Source organism: Trichechus manatus, unplaced genomic scaffold, assembly GCF_000243295.1.
Source record: "Trichechus manatus latirostris isolate Lorelei unplaced genomic scaffold, TriManLat1.0 scaffold00004, whole genome shotgun sequence".
Classification (NCBI taxonomy): domain Eukaryota; kingdom Metazoa; phylum Chordata; class Mammalia; order Sirenia; family Trichechidae; genus Trichechus; species Trichechus manatus.
In genome coordinates, this window is record NW_004443940.1 from 8045382 (window position 1) to 8059401 (window position 14020).

Here is a 14020-nt window from a genome sequence, read left to right on the forward strand (position 1 = left end):
TTGTACTCTAGTCCACCCAAATCCACAAGCAGCTGGTTCATGTCTCTTTAATGAGATCAAAGGCTCCTGTGTATGTCTTGGGGAGTGGAGTTAGCACAGTCCCCAAACACTGCCTCTCTCCTCAGGGCTCCAGCCTCTTTAGGCAGATCGTAGGAGGGCAGGGAGGGGTCAAGGAGAACTCAAGGAGTTGGGACCAGGGCTGTTTCTGGTGAACAAGTAACCCATCCACCCAAAACTACTTATGGGATGTCCCCTTCACTGGAAGCCAGCCCCACAGGAGAAACTTGGAGAACAGACTCTGGGGGCAGGTCACAAGGGGAATGGTCCTCCAGATCTACGGGGGTGGCACTAGCCCTCATCTCCTTGACTGGCTCGCCCTCACTGGAATCAGGACAGGGGCAGAGCTCGATGCCCGAGTCACCGGTTAGGCGGCGATAGCGGCAGGAGGGGGGTGTGGAGGCAGAGTTCACCGCTACCCTAGGTTCACCCTCCTGATGAGGGGGGGCACGCTGGTGGGAAGAAACACCTTCCACATTTGTTCCCTCACAGTGGGCAGGGCAGCTAGATGCAGAGGAGCAGCAGGTGCATTCACTGGAAGCAGTCAAGGAGCGGCCTGGGGCCACAGTGTAAGGAGGTGGTGGTGTGCCCGGGCGGTGAACCACATCCTCATAGGCTGGGGGTTTGAAGGCGCTGAGAAGGCCTGCAGGGGAGAGAATGGCAGAGTTTACTGAAGGCAATCAGGATTGGGTGGTCTCTTTCCTATGAGGGAACAGGGTGCTTTGAGATGTCTGCAAAAGGGAATGTGGGAGTGATTCTGGGTCCTGGTTTGAGAGGGACCACTGGTAGTTGGCCCAGAGCCTCAAATCACTCACGAAGGTCAAGCAGTGAACCAGCAGGGACAGGGCCAGCCCCGTGGCATGCCCCATGGTAGGCCAACAAGTTGATCTCACGCTGCCGCTGCTGCTGCTGCAGCCGGAGTTTAGCTCGTCGGTGGCGAAAGGCGCAACAGCAGCTAAAGAGAATGAGGACAGTCCAGAGCAGCCAGAACCCTGCAGGAGGTGAGGAGGGAGTGTCTCAGACACCTCCTAGGCAGAGAAGGTCCTTGAAGGCTGGAATTCTGAAGTCCAAGGGAGGGTAGGTAGAGGGACCTGAGGACAGTCCCTTGGAGACTCACACCAGAGCTCGTAGTAGTAGGTGCAGCAGCCAGTCTCCCCACAGCAGTGGCCGCTCTCACAGAGGTAGGGCTGGTTGTTCACTCCTGGACACAGCTCTCGAAGCTGGGGACAAGGAGGCACTTAAAACCACGGGTGATTTCAGCCCAAGGCACTGTTCACCCCTACTCCCTGCATGCACATACACAATCCCACCCTGTGAACCAAATTTAGCTTGGAGAGGCCTATGAAGGGACAGGAGAGGGTGCTGAGGAGTGTTCAAATATCCAAAGGGCTGTCAACGTGGAAGAGGGTTTGGAATAGCAAGAATCAATCTAGAGAACACGAAGCAAGGTATGGACAAAAACAGATTTTAGATCTCATATACAAGATTTCTCTCACTCCCAAGGTTGGTTCCCCAGGTGCTTTCTGTTACAGGAGTGTCTTGGCAGTAGTCATAAGACATTGACTCAGATAATGGGTAAGGGGTTTAAAGTCACTTCCAAAGCTGCTTTCATCATCCCCCACGGTCCACCCCCAACCCAAGCTGGATCTGTCCACCCCTGGGTCTCAGGCTCCCTAGGGTAGAGGAGGGGCAGTGTGAGACCCAGAATAGTGCTCCCAACCAGATGGGATTGCTGTGGATGATAAAGGATGGCATCCAGGGCGCGAGTCTGGGTTCCAGCTCTTCTCCAAATTGCTCCCTCAAGAGAAGACGCTGCTGGACTCTGTCGTGACAACAGGCATGTAGAAAAACATCAAAAATAACTGTTGCAAGACAGTGGGGGCCTCGCTATGCCTCTGGCCACTGGAGAACCACTGCAAACTTCCACTGCAGCCATGGGATGGGGTCTATGAGGCTGCAGGCAAAGTCAGCTTCATCTACGTTACAAAGTTTAGACAAAGAGTGGAAGTGGCATGTTTAGGAACGCCACTGTATCTTTGGCTCCGTGAGTTCCTCCCCCACCCACCAAAAGGAAAGGACAAGGAAAGGGGAAAGAAACATAAATGGCTGTCGTGATAGGCTTTTGGAGCTGTTGGGATACCTGCTGTTGCGGCGCCCGAAGTGCCCCCCAGGCCTCCTCGCTGTCGTTTGCGCTGCTGGCCCGAGCCATTCCTCCACCTACAGCCCCCTGAACACCAGAGTCTCCTCTACCGCCAGCCGCCCCGCCCCTGCCACCTCTGCCGCCACCACCATGGTCCCTGCCCGGCCCATCTTCGCGGGCGCCACCATCACTCCGCGTCCGCAGCTTCCATCCGGGGAGAGCTCTGCCAACTAGGTCCCAGGTTGCTCTGTCCTACCAATCAACATCGCCCTTCAACGGACGGGCCAATAGGAACAGATCAGGGATTTCGCCCTGTGACCAATCTAGAGCAGCGCCTCAGCCCCTCTCCCAGACAACAAGAGCTTGCACAGACAAAGAGTGGGGGAAGGTTCGACCCGGCGCTGACTGACAGCAACAAAAGCCAATAGCGGGTAATAGAGCAGGCTCCGTCTTATCATCCAATGAACGGTCGACCAGAAGATCAAAGTTTCCGCTGATTGGCTGGAGCCGTACTTTCGGGATGACGCCACATGCCATACTACGCCAGGTAATCCCCGCTCCAAGAGGCGGGAACCCAAAGGTCCGGCCGAGGCTGGGTACTGACTCGCGGGTCTTCCTGCGGCCGTTTACAGGCCACAGGTGTCTGCACAGGCTGCAGTGGGGGAAAGGTGTGTGTACGAGGGACTGGTCTGCTCATATCCCATTACCCCAATTCTGTACAAGCCGAGGCACCGGATGAAATTTAATAGGGTGGGGGAAAGGGGAAGACATTAAAACCAGTAGAGGGCGCAGAGTCCGGGTTAGGTCCTTGCCTTAAGTAGCCAAAAGAGGTGATCCCGGGCCTTCGGGACCCCCCAGCCGCATCTGCAGGTTGATGCGGTAGCACTGCAGGCTGCAGAGCGGCTGGCCGGTGCGGGAGCAGGCGTAGCGGCGCGGGTGGGGGCAGCCGGGGACAGAGCAGCGCGGAGGAGGGCCTGATGGGGATGGCCGCTGGGACACTGCAGCGGGGGCAGGGACGCCAGGTGGGAAGGACAGAGTGGAGCCCTGTGCACTGCTACTGTAGCGCACCATGGGGGCCGGGACCGCGGCCCGCCCTCCTCGCCGCTCGCCCCGCGCGGCCCCCCGGCCTCCCCGCCCGCTGGGCGCCGCAGTCTTGGTGAGGCGCTCGATTGTCTGATTCTTGTGCTCCTCTGCCCGCCGCGCAGCCTGCAGCCGCCGCTTCCGCGCCCGTTCTTCCCGCTTTAGCAGCATCTCCTCAGTGAGGGCGGGGGCAGGGCAGCCCCCAGCCATGGGGAGCGGCAGCATCGGGGAAGGCTGACTCCGCGCCTTCTGGAGCAGAGCTCGCTGGCGGGAGACAGACGGGGCGGTGTCAGAAAACGGAGAAGCCAGAGTGGCGAGATCTACCCGAAACGGGGAGGAAGGGTATGGGGGAGAGGGGACATTGAAGGCAGGGCCTGGAGGTGGCAGGTACTGTCTTCTCCCAGTCTCCTGACATTCAGTCTTAGGTCTTTGACTCTCAAGGGGAAAAGCATCAGTGCTGTTACCTGCCTGCATTGCGTACCCAAACTCTGGATTTCTCCCAACCCCTACAAAGCTTTTTTTTTTGGGGGGGGGGGTGAGGGGGGACAGCTTTAAAAAAAAAATACTCCATAGATGACATCAATTGGATAATTGCTCAAGCCAAAAACTCAGGGTTATCCTTGATTCCTCTTTTCTTCTCCTCCCATCCCAACAGGTGTCTATTCCAAAACAGAATCAGAATCCATCTGATCTGATCCATCTCTACTATTTCCATCTTGGTTCAAGCCACCACCATCTCTCACCTGACTATTCCAACAGCCTCCTACCTAGTCTCCCAGCTTCTATCTCTTACTCCTACTAAGATTCATTCTCCACACAGAGGCAAAAGTAGTCTATTAAAATGTAAATCAGATTATGTCACTTCTCTGCATACTACCCTTCAATGACTTAGCCGTGTGTTTTCTTCTTGACCCTGCTAGGCCTGTTCCAGTCTCAGGGTCTTTGTGCCTGCTGGTGTCTCTGCCTGAAAAGCTCCTCTGGTATTTGCAATGTTATCTCTCCAGAGAGGCTGTCCTTGACCACCGTATCTAATGTTGTCTCTTTTTGGCTGCTTTCTATTTCATCACCCTATTTTCTTCTCATCACAGACTTACAGTTTTTAAAATTACTTATTTACTTATTAACCCTCCCCACCCCCCAGAAGGGAGTTCCTGGGTGGCACAAAAGGTTAATTGCTGGACTACTAGCTAGAAGGTTGGTGGTTTGAACCCACCCAGAGGTGCCTCAGAAGAAAGGCCTGGAGATCTGTTTCCAAAAGATCACAGCCTTGAAAACCCTATGGAGCAGTTCTACCCGGTACACATGAGGTCGCCATGACTTGGAATCGACTCAGACAGCAACTAACAGCAGCAACAACCCCCCTCACACTGCGCCCGAATACCAGCTCCATGAGAATAGAAGCCTTGCCTCTCATTTCTCCACCGTTGATATCCCCACTGCCTAGCAAAGTGCTTGAGACGTGGAAAGTTCTCAATATACCTTTGGGGACTGAATAAAGAATGAACCCACTTACCTGCCGAGCAGTAAGCAGGTGCTCATTGATCTCTTTCTTGAGGTCTCCATTGTCATCCAACTCCCCTTTCTCCAGGGCATCCAGCCACCTCTGTTCCTCTTCTTCCTCCTGGCCCCCTAAGCTACCTGCCAGGTCCCGAAGTGGCGGGGGAGACAGATTACTGTCTTCATCTGGAAGGAAAGTGGAAGAGATAAAAGCAGAATTGTTCAGATGGGGTGACCTGATTTGGCCAAGTTAATACTGGGGCACTCAAAGTTCTCACCTCTCAGAAACAACCCCTCCCTTAACCAGCCTGGTATAATGAGGAACCCAGTTACCCCACCTCCAGATCCTTCTCACCCAGCCAGGCACGGTACTGCTCAAGGGGAACTCCTTCCATACGTTCCTCTTCATTATCCACAACCATAAGAGGAGAGGGTGAGCGAGGCCCCTCAGGGATCACAGTGAAGGTAGGAACACTGCAGAGAAGCAACACCACTCTGTAAGCTGAAGAAGGATCTTCTCAGAATGTCCCTCCCCAGTGGCTACATCTAGCCTTCCCCACCCTCTCGGGTTCCTGCTCCCTTAACCTGGACCCTGGGGTCAAACTGTCCATTCTCTGCCTCTCAGAACGCCCAGCCAGCCTCTCCCATCTCTGCCTACTCCTAGAATTCCTCTTGACCTCACCTCTTGGTGCCTAGAACCTGCCCACCCAGCTTGATTTTGAGTTTGAGCTGGGGCTTGGCAGGAGACGGCTGCGTGGGCCCGGTCTCCTCTTCCTGGTGGTGTTTCTTCTTGTGTTTCTTCTTGTGCTTCTTGTGTTTCTTCTTGTGCACTCCGTGACCATGGGCACCCGCCAAACTCAACTCCAGCGCTTCCCCTGCGGAAGGAGGGCTTGTCACGGACTTTTCGACTTGGGCGCGGGCGGGGTCGGGCGAGGAAAGCCCCGAAAAATCTACACCTGTGAGAGGTACCACTCATCCCTCGGTACTCGCTGTTACCATAACAACACTCCCTTTCTCCTTCCCACCTGTGGCAGAGTACCCTGAAGACTCAGAGGGCTGAGGAAGTTGCTAGGTCGCCTCGCGCTTACCCGGCTCAGGGGCCTCCATAGCCCCGGAGGTGCTCCCGCGCCGCCACAGCTTACTCATGGGATCCTGCAAGGAAAGGGGACTCGAAAGATTCGGGACACATGCAGACATGCCTTTTCCGCCCCGCGGAAGACCTGACTCCAGCAAAATAAAAGGCTACTTCCGGGTCGTGGCGGCCATACTTGTGCAGGGCACGCTTTGAAGCCAAAAATCCTTCCCGAGAAACAACCATTCTTCCAACAAAAGTTCCGGGAACTGTGAGATCCGGACAATCCTCGCCCTGCCTCCCCTACTTCAAGAACACTGCGCGGGCGATTCAATTATTATTACACTCAAGTTTAGTGAGCACAAACTCCGGACCAGACACCGGGCTAGGCTATGAGGATACAAAGATGAGTATGAACACTCCCCCTGCCCTTGAGGAGTTCATAGTTCGGTGGAGGAGTACCTAAGAAACTCTTGCTGGGGAAATGGCAGCAAGTTGACAGACCCTGGAAGTCAAAATGCCCATCAGTAGGGAAATGGGCAAATGAATTATGGCGCATCTATACAATTTGAAAGACCATGGAGCTACCACGAATTAAGAGTGATAAGTAATTGATAAGAACTGACATGGAATTTAGATCACAGTGGATAATGACATTGGAAACAATCTAAGTGTCTTTCTAGTGGATATAGTTAAATACATTTTGGCACAGCTATACAATGGGAAGCTATGCAGCTATTAAAATAAATGAGCCTGCAGAAGGCTATCCAAGAAACTGGTGACAGCAGTTGCCAATGGGTGGCTCGGGAACATGGGTAGGAGACTTACTCTCGTAATATACTCTTTTGTGCCTATTGAATTTTGTATAAAACGTGTAGATTTTACCTAATTAAAAAAAGAACAAAGAATCTGTATTGCTGCTACATGAAATAGGAAAAACGAGTTTTAAAATGATGTTAGCCATTTAAATAGGCACAGTACATCAGCATATACATAGAAAAAATTGAGGAATGTATATCATACTGTTAAGGGTGGTTAGCTTTAGAGGTTGGGATTGGGGGAGCTTTCACTAGCTAGATCTGTAATGAATTTTCTTACAGCCGGTATATATCACATTTATAATTCAGAAAAACAAAACCTATAAAATGTATCTAAATATATGTGAGATGAGTGTATGAACAAGGTAGCAGCAGTGAACAAAGAAAGAGCTGATTCAAGAGACATTTCAGTAATATAATTAACAAGAATCAATGAGCAATTATATATGGAAATTCAGAAAGAAGTCAATGTAGTATAATGATTTAGAGATTAAGATTAGAGAATGGACTTTGGAGTCAGACAAGCCTATTATCAAATTCCAGTTCCACCGTTTAATAGCTGTGCAACCTTGAACTCAAAGTTATTTAAGGTTTTTGAACCTCAGATTCCAGCTTTGTAAGATGGAGATGAAGTAATATTTACTTCACAGGGTTCTTTCAAGGAATAAAGCAAACCAAGAATGCAAAGTGCCTAGAGTAGTGCCTGGCACATAGCAGATGCTCAAAAAGCAAATGATAAATGAATGGATAACTTCTAGGTTTCTAGTCAAAGTATTTGGAGGGAAAGTAGTATTTTAATAAGGAAGAGAACATAGGAAGATAAACAGGCAACAGGATAGTCTTGCCCAAGGTGAATTTGAAGTGCCTGTGGGAATACTCAGAGATGGAAATAGGTTCTAAAGCTTAAATCAGTGCTGAAGGTGTGAGTGTGAATGTCATCAGCATAATAATGGAGGTTCCTGAAGGATGGGAACAAATGAAAGACTCCAGAAAGAGCAGGTAGATGGAGAAGAAAAGGACCAGAAACAGAACCAAGTGGGCACCTGTGCTGGATAGGTAGGCTGAGGGGCCTGGCAGGGTTGATCAATAGAACCAAATCCATTGCCATCAGGTTGATTCCGCCTCTACAGGACAGGGTAGAACTGCCCCATAGAGTTTTCAAGGAGAGCCTGGTGGATTTGAACTGCCAACCTTTTGGTTAGCAGCCGTAGCACTTAACCACTACGCCACTAGGGTTTCCAGTTAGTAGATAGATGGCACTTTTCTTATAACCCTGCAGAGGGCAGGCAGAGCTCGAAGAAGAGATTGCATTCTAGCAGGATATAAAAGCAATACTCCTGTGTGTATCACCAGGTGTTAAAGTGATCCCGGTGCAGGGATCATCTGCAGTTAGTATTTGTAGAATATTGCTATGGATTGAATTGTGTCCCCCAAATATTTGTGTTGAATTCCTAGCCCTTGTACCTGCAGATGTGATCCTGTTTGGAAATAGAGTTTTTCTTTACTTATGTTAATAAGTCATACCAGTGTAGGGTTGATCCTAAACCTAATAACTTCTGAGTTATAAAAGGACCAGAACAAACACAGAGACACACATAGGGGAGAAGACAGAGGTCATGTGAGGATCATCTGCAAGTCAAGGAATACAAAGGAACCAAGGAACCCTTGGGGGCTACCAACAAGGAAGGAATCCCCATGGCAGAGACCCTGATTGGGACTTTTAGCCTCCAGAACTATGATAAAATAAATTTCTGTGGTTTTTGTTTTTTTTTTTTTTTAATATTTTCTATTGTGGGAAATAGATATGTAACAAAGCATTCGACATTTCAGCAATCATCACATGTACAGTTCAGTGACATTAGTTATGTTCATCGTGTTGTTTAACCGTCACTGTTATCCCTTCCCAAATTATCCCATCTAAATTTCTGTTCTTTGAAGGACCCATTTGTGGTATTTGTGTTACAGCAGCACTAGGTAACTAAGACAAACATGTTATAACTTATTACCTGCTTTCATACCCTCCTCTCACTCGATGCCCATGGCAGCTCTGTAAGACAGATACTATTATTCCCATTTCATAAATCAGGAAACTGAGGCTCAGAGAGGTTACATGATTTGACCAAAGCCACACAGTTAGGAAGTAGCAGAGCCAGCCTCAAACAGAGACTTCCTGACACCAGGCCCAGTGGTGTTTCCTCTACATCCTGATGCCCAGCAGGGAGGAAGTGGCGACAGTAAATGGAGACTAGCTTCATTATTTTGTGTTGTTTTTAGTTTTACTTTGTTAGGGTGGGAGAGATTTGAGCATGTTTATAGGCAGAGAGGAAGCACTTTGTCTTTCTGAAATAGTTCGCAGCCGTAAATTTTAAAATATAATGTATTTTGAAATAATTTCAAACTTACAGAAAAGTCACAAGAAAAGTACAAAGAACACTCTTATCTCCTTAAAGCAGATTCCTCAACTGTTAACATTTACCATCTTTTCTCTCTCTCTCTCTATATATATATGTATGTATATTTATATAGGGGAGTCCCTGGGTGATGCAAATGTTAAGCATTCAGCTATTAACTGAAAGGTTGATGGTTTGAACCCAGAGGTGCCTTGGAAGAAAAGCCTTGCAATTTGCTTCCAAAAGGTCAGTCTTGAAAATCCTATGGAGCACAGTTCTACTCTGCACATATGGGGTTGCCATGAGTTGGACTCAACAACATCTGGTTTGTTTATATACGTGTGTGTACTCATATATATATATATATATATATATATATACCCATTATCATTTTTCTTTTTATAATCAATTTGAGTGCAAGTTGCAGACATGATGCCACATCACCCCGAAATATTTCAGCATGTATTTCTCCCAAATAAGTATATTCTTCTATAGCCTTCACGCAACCCTCCTGTGTTAGTCACCTAGTGCTGCTAAACAGAAATACCACAAGTGGATGGTTTTAATGAAGAGAAGTTTATTTCCTCACAGTCAACGTAGGCTAAAAGCCCACGTTCAGGGCGTCAGCTCCAGGGGAAGGCTTTTTCTCTCTGTCGGCCTTCTTCTCTTCAGTGTTACCCCAGACTTCTCAGCCCAGGGACCCCTGTCCAAAAGACGCGCTTTGCTCCTGGAACTGCTTTCTTGATGGTATGAGGTCCCCCTGTCTCAACGCTCACTTCTGTCTTTTATATCTCAAGAGATTGCCTCAGGACACACTCCCGTCTTGTAGATCAGGTCCTGCCTTATTAACACAACTGCCACCCATCCTCCCTCATTAACATCATAAAGGCAGTTTTACAACATACAGGAAAATCACACAGTACCAGGAATCATGGCCTAGCCGAATTGAAACACACATTTTTGGGGGGAAATAATTCAAACCATGACACCTCCCAATCAGGAAATTAACATTGGAAGACACTACCTTCGAGTCCACAGACCCCATTCAAATTTCACCAACTGTCTGAACAATGTTTTCTTTTCCTTTTTGGTCCAGGATCCAATCCAGGACCATCCAATCCATGTATTACGTTTATTTATGGTGTGTCTTTAATAATCTGGAACATTTCCTCACTTTTTATCTGACTTTCGTGACTTTGACAGTTTTAAAGAGTGCAGGCCTTAGATTCTAGAGAATGTCCCCCAACCTGGGTCCGTCTTGTGTTGCCTTGTATCTAGACTTATATATTCCGGGCGACAATAACACCCAAGAAATGAGGCCGTACTCTTCTCAGTGTATCACATCAGGAAGCACATGATGTCAGCCCATCCCACCACCTCGATCACCTAAACCAGGGGCTGTCTGCCAGCTTCCTCCACTGTAAAGACACTTTTTTTTTTTTTTTTAACCATTTTTGCCTTTGTAATTAGTAAGTATTTTCTGAGGAAATACTCTGAAACTATCCTAATATCCTAATTCCTCATCGAACCTCCATCCTCCAGGTATAGTATCCATTAATAAATATTGCATAAATCAACTCTACTGCAATAATTGCCAAATGGTGATTTTTCTGTTTCCATTATTCCAGCTACTTGCATTAATTGACATTCCACAGTGAAGAAGAGCTTTCTCTTCCCCTTTATTTACGTATATATTTATTTTTATCAGTATGGATTCCTATTTCAATCAATGGGTTGTAAGCCATTGCTACCATTTATTTTGATGCTCAAATCTGTCCCAGATTTGGTCAGTGTACATTCCTTTCAGATAGCTTCTGTGTCCTGACATGTCTCCATCATTCTTTGAATACTTTTTTACTTTCTAGCACTACAAAATGTCCCAGACTTGCTTGGTGCTTTCCTTGGATAATGGCAGGATTCAAGGGAGGTCAGGCAGCACGGACATATGGCTGAAGTTACACCATAGCCACACTGAAGTCATGCCGCAGGAACCTGCGGATGAGGACTTTCCTGCTGGCACTGCAACCCCTCCTCACGGGCTGCAGGTGCAGTTAGTCATCATAAACTCTCCCTGAGTCTTGTCTGCACTCCCTCCAGATTCAAAGTCCATTTGGAAGCATTCCAGTTGGCCAGCTTAGGCCAACTGCCTACTCCTGGGCTGTGAAGAAGTGAAAGCAGGGAATGAATGTCCCTCTGCAGCTTCCATAGAAGGTGTAGAGCCTGAGCCTTACCAACAGTGTACACAGTGTGAGATTGTGTAGAAATAAGAAGAGGTTTGCATAGTGGGTGACTAGCAACCACCTCCCCAAATATCTACTTCATAGATAGGGAGATATAGAGACATAAGCAAAGGACAAAGTTGAGAAGATTATCACCAAACCAGTGGCATGCTGGTAAATGTTTAGCAAACAGCTCTCCAGAAAAAAAAAACAAAAACAAAAACAGCCCCAATTTGTAGTGTTCACCCATTTCTGTGGTGTAAATACTCCCACTATTACTGATTTCAAGCTATCAATGGAACATCACTAAACATAGAGTTGAGAAGAGATGTGCAGTAGCACAACGTTATATAGCATTTCCACCATATAGATACTATAGATGCAAATAACCTCTAGAGATGATGGTGAAAGGCAGTAAGAGGATTTGGAAGTGGTGAATTTTAAATACTTATCACCCTTGTTTTAATATAATTTATTTAATTGTAAATTTACATAATTTCATTTTTAATCATATCTGTTTAACAACCGACACACACACTTCCTGAAAATTCAACAACCAAGTCTCACAAGCCAGTGTGAAGCTTCAGCACACCTCTGTGCCAAACTGCCTCAGTGTTCTCCTCTGGGGATGGAAATTGGGGTGGAGATGGCATGCTTTAATTTTTTTACTTCATATTATTTGTAAAGTGATGACGTTAGGCGTGTTTTTTTTTAATAAAAAAATTGCAATCATTATTTATTTAATAAACAAATTCATTCACAGAAAATTTGGCCCTCATTTCTCCTCCCTTATTCTAAAGCAGTGTTAGCTGGTTTCCCTTACCCGAGTCTCAACCTCCTCCAATGGATTTACACAAAAGGCTGCCCAAGTGTGATCTTTAACACATAACCTTGGCTATGTCACACCTTTCCAAAAATTTCAGCTATACTGATTACAGACTCTTTAGACAGGATTTGAGCCCAACCTCCTTTCCAAATGCCCTCCATTCCTTTACCTCTTTCTTGCCTGGGTCTCAGGCTACGGGTTTTCAAACTCTTCCACAAAGCCTGTGTTCCACTATAGAGCCAGGGCAGCTGAGGGCCAGTGGAGAGGAGAAGGCTTGAAGCTCCAGCCTCTGCTTCCATCGCAGCAGCTCTATTTCACATATTCCAGGTGAGATTTCATTTAAGAAAAAAGGTTCTACTGCTAAAAGCAAACAAACAAAAAACACCCCAAAATGCTTGAAATGAGTGTTGAAATGAACATCCAACAGGATGGCTCATCCCAGTCGAGCACTCTAAAAATCTCCATGCTTCCTTTAGTGTCCCCTTTGTTCATTTACTTCAACCAATGTTTATTGAGCACCTGCTATGTGCCAGGTCCTGGGGATAAAGCAGTGGATGAGACAGACACTGTCCCTCCCTAGAGGAGCTTACATTTTAGAGGAGTGACAACCGGTATTTGAAGAAATTAAGAAACAGCGCCTTTCCTTTTCTTTCTCTTCATCCATCCTTTGAGGTTCATCTCAAATGCCACTGATTTATAAAAGCTTTTTTTATTGTTGTTGAGACTATACACAGCAAAACATACACTAATTCAACAATTTCTACATGTACAATTCAGTGACATTGATTACATTTTTCAAGTTGTGCAACCATTCTCACCTTCCTTTTCCAAATCTTTCCTCCACCATTAACATACACTACCTGCCCCCTAAGTTTACTACCTGACATTTTGAGTTGGTGTTGTCAGTTTAATCCCACATAGATCATTCTTTAAAAGAACACAATTCTCAAGGCAAACACTCTTTACTAATTAACCAAACCTATTGTTCGATTTAAAGGAGACTTAAGGGGATATTTTTGGTTTAAGGTTTAAAGATTATCCCCGGGCAATAGGTTTGTGAGTTCATCTAGCCTCAATGGCTCCAGAAAATCTGTATTCCATGAAGATTTGGAATTCTGTTCTGCATTTCTCCCCCTTTTGATCAGGATTCTTCTCTAGGTTCTTTGATCAAAATGTTCAGTAATGGCAGCGGCGCACCGCATCCAGTTCTTCTGGTCTCATGGCAAGAGAGGCAGTTGTTTATGGAAGCAACTAGCCATGCATTCCATTTCCTCCTTCTATTTCTGACTCTCCTTCTTCCTATGTTGCTCCAGGTGAATAGAGACCAGTTGTTGCATCTTGGATGACCACTTGTAAGCTCTAAGACCACAGACACTACGCAATGAACTAGAAAGTAGATTACAAAATCTTTTGATTTGCCTTTCCTACTGACTGGAAGCGTTCCCTTCTCTCTATAAAATTTTGCAAGTTGAGGATATTTGTTGTTTTTCTTGCCCAGCATACTCACCTTCTGGTTGTAGTACCTGGAATATTCTTTGGGAAACCACCTCTGCTTTTCTGTCTCCCAGTTCAAACCCAAAAAACCAAACTCATTGCCGTTGAGTCGATTCTGACTGATAGTGAGGTTATAGGATAAAGTAGAACTACCCGATAGGGTTTCCAAAGCTGTAATCTTTATGGAAGCAGACTACTACATCTTTCTCCAGAGGAGTGGCTGGTGAGTTCAAACTGATCTTTCAGTCAGCAGCCAAGCTCTTAACCACTGTGCCACCAGGGCTCCCAGCTCACTCGGTTCTAATTGGACTTCGGAAATGGGCAAGTAACCCAGGCCTGGTTAACTGGCACACAGAACCCCCCTTAACCACAGATGTTTAGGTCTGGCCAGTTAGGTTAATTCCACGCCTCTGAGTACAATGATTAG

At 47.0% G+C, this 14020-nt stretch overlaps 2 protein-coding genes across 2 annotated transcripts; both read right to left on the minus strand.

Moving 5' to 3' along the window:
* Positions 1-23: 23 nt before the first annotated feature.
* Positions 24-2554, minus strand: WBP1 (WW domain binding protein 1). Its single transcript, XM_004369170.2, has 4 exons — positions 2198-2554; positions 1175-1277; positions 873-1049; positions 24-700 (listed from the first exon to the last, which is right to left on the minus strand). Exons 1-4 carry the CDS (start codon positions 2264-2266, stop codon positions 240-242), a joined length of 810 nt encoding a protein of 269 aa, XP_004369227.1. The 5' UTR covers positions 2267-2554; the 3' UTR covers positions 24-239.
* A 371-nt stretch (positions 2555-2925) lies between these two features.
* INO80B (INO80 complex subunit B) lies at positions 2926-6769 on the minus strand. The gene is made up of 5 exons (XM_004369171.3): positions 5863-6769; positions 5457-5649; positions 5130-5248; positions 4791-4960; positions 2926-3541 (listed from the first exon to the last, which is right to left on the minus strand). The coding sequence occupies exons 1-5, from the start codon at positions 5969-5971 to the stop codon at positions 3011-3013; spliced, it is 1122 nt and encodes a 373-aa protein (XP_004369228.1). The 5' UTR covers positions 5972-6769; the 3' UTR covers positions 2926-3010.
* Positions 6770-14020: the final 7251 nt, after the last annotated feature.

Coding starts and splice junctions, on each gene's coding strand:
- WBP1 (XM_004369170.2), bottom strand. CDS start 2,266: ATGGCTCGGGCCAGCAGCGCAAACGACAGCGAGGAGGCCTGGGGGGCA. Junction 1,278..2,197: donor TTCGGGCGCCGCAACAGCAG/GTATCCCAACAG, acceptor CCTTGTCCCCAG/CTTCGAGAGCTGTGTCCAGG. Junction 701..872: donor TGGTTCACTGCTTGACCTTC/GTGAGTGATTTG, acceptor TCTCCCCTGCAG/GCCTTCTCAGCGCCTTCAAA.
- INO80B (XM_004369171.3), bottom strand. CDS start 5,971: ATGTCTGCATGTGTCCCGAATCTTTCGAGTCCCCTTTCCTTGCAGGAT. Junction 5,650..5,862: donor TATGGAGGCCCCTGAGCCGG/GTAAGCGCGAGG, acceptor CTCCTTCCGCAG/GGGAAGCGCTGGAGTTGAGT. Junction 4,961..5,129: donor GCAGTACCGTGCCTGGCTGG/GTGAGAAGGATC, acceptor CTTTCCTTCCAG/ATGAAGACAGTAATCTGTCT.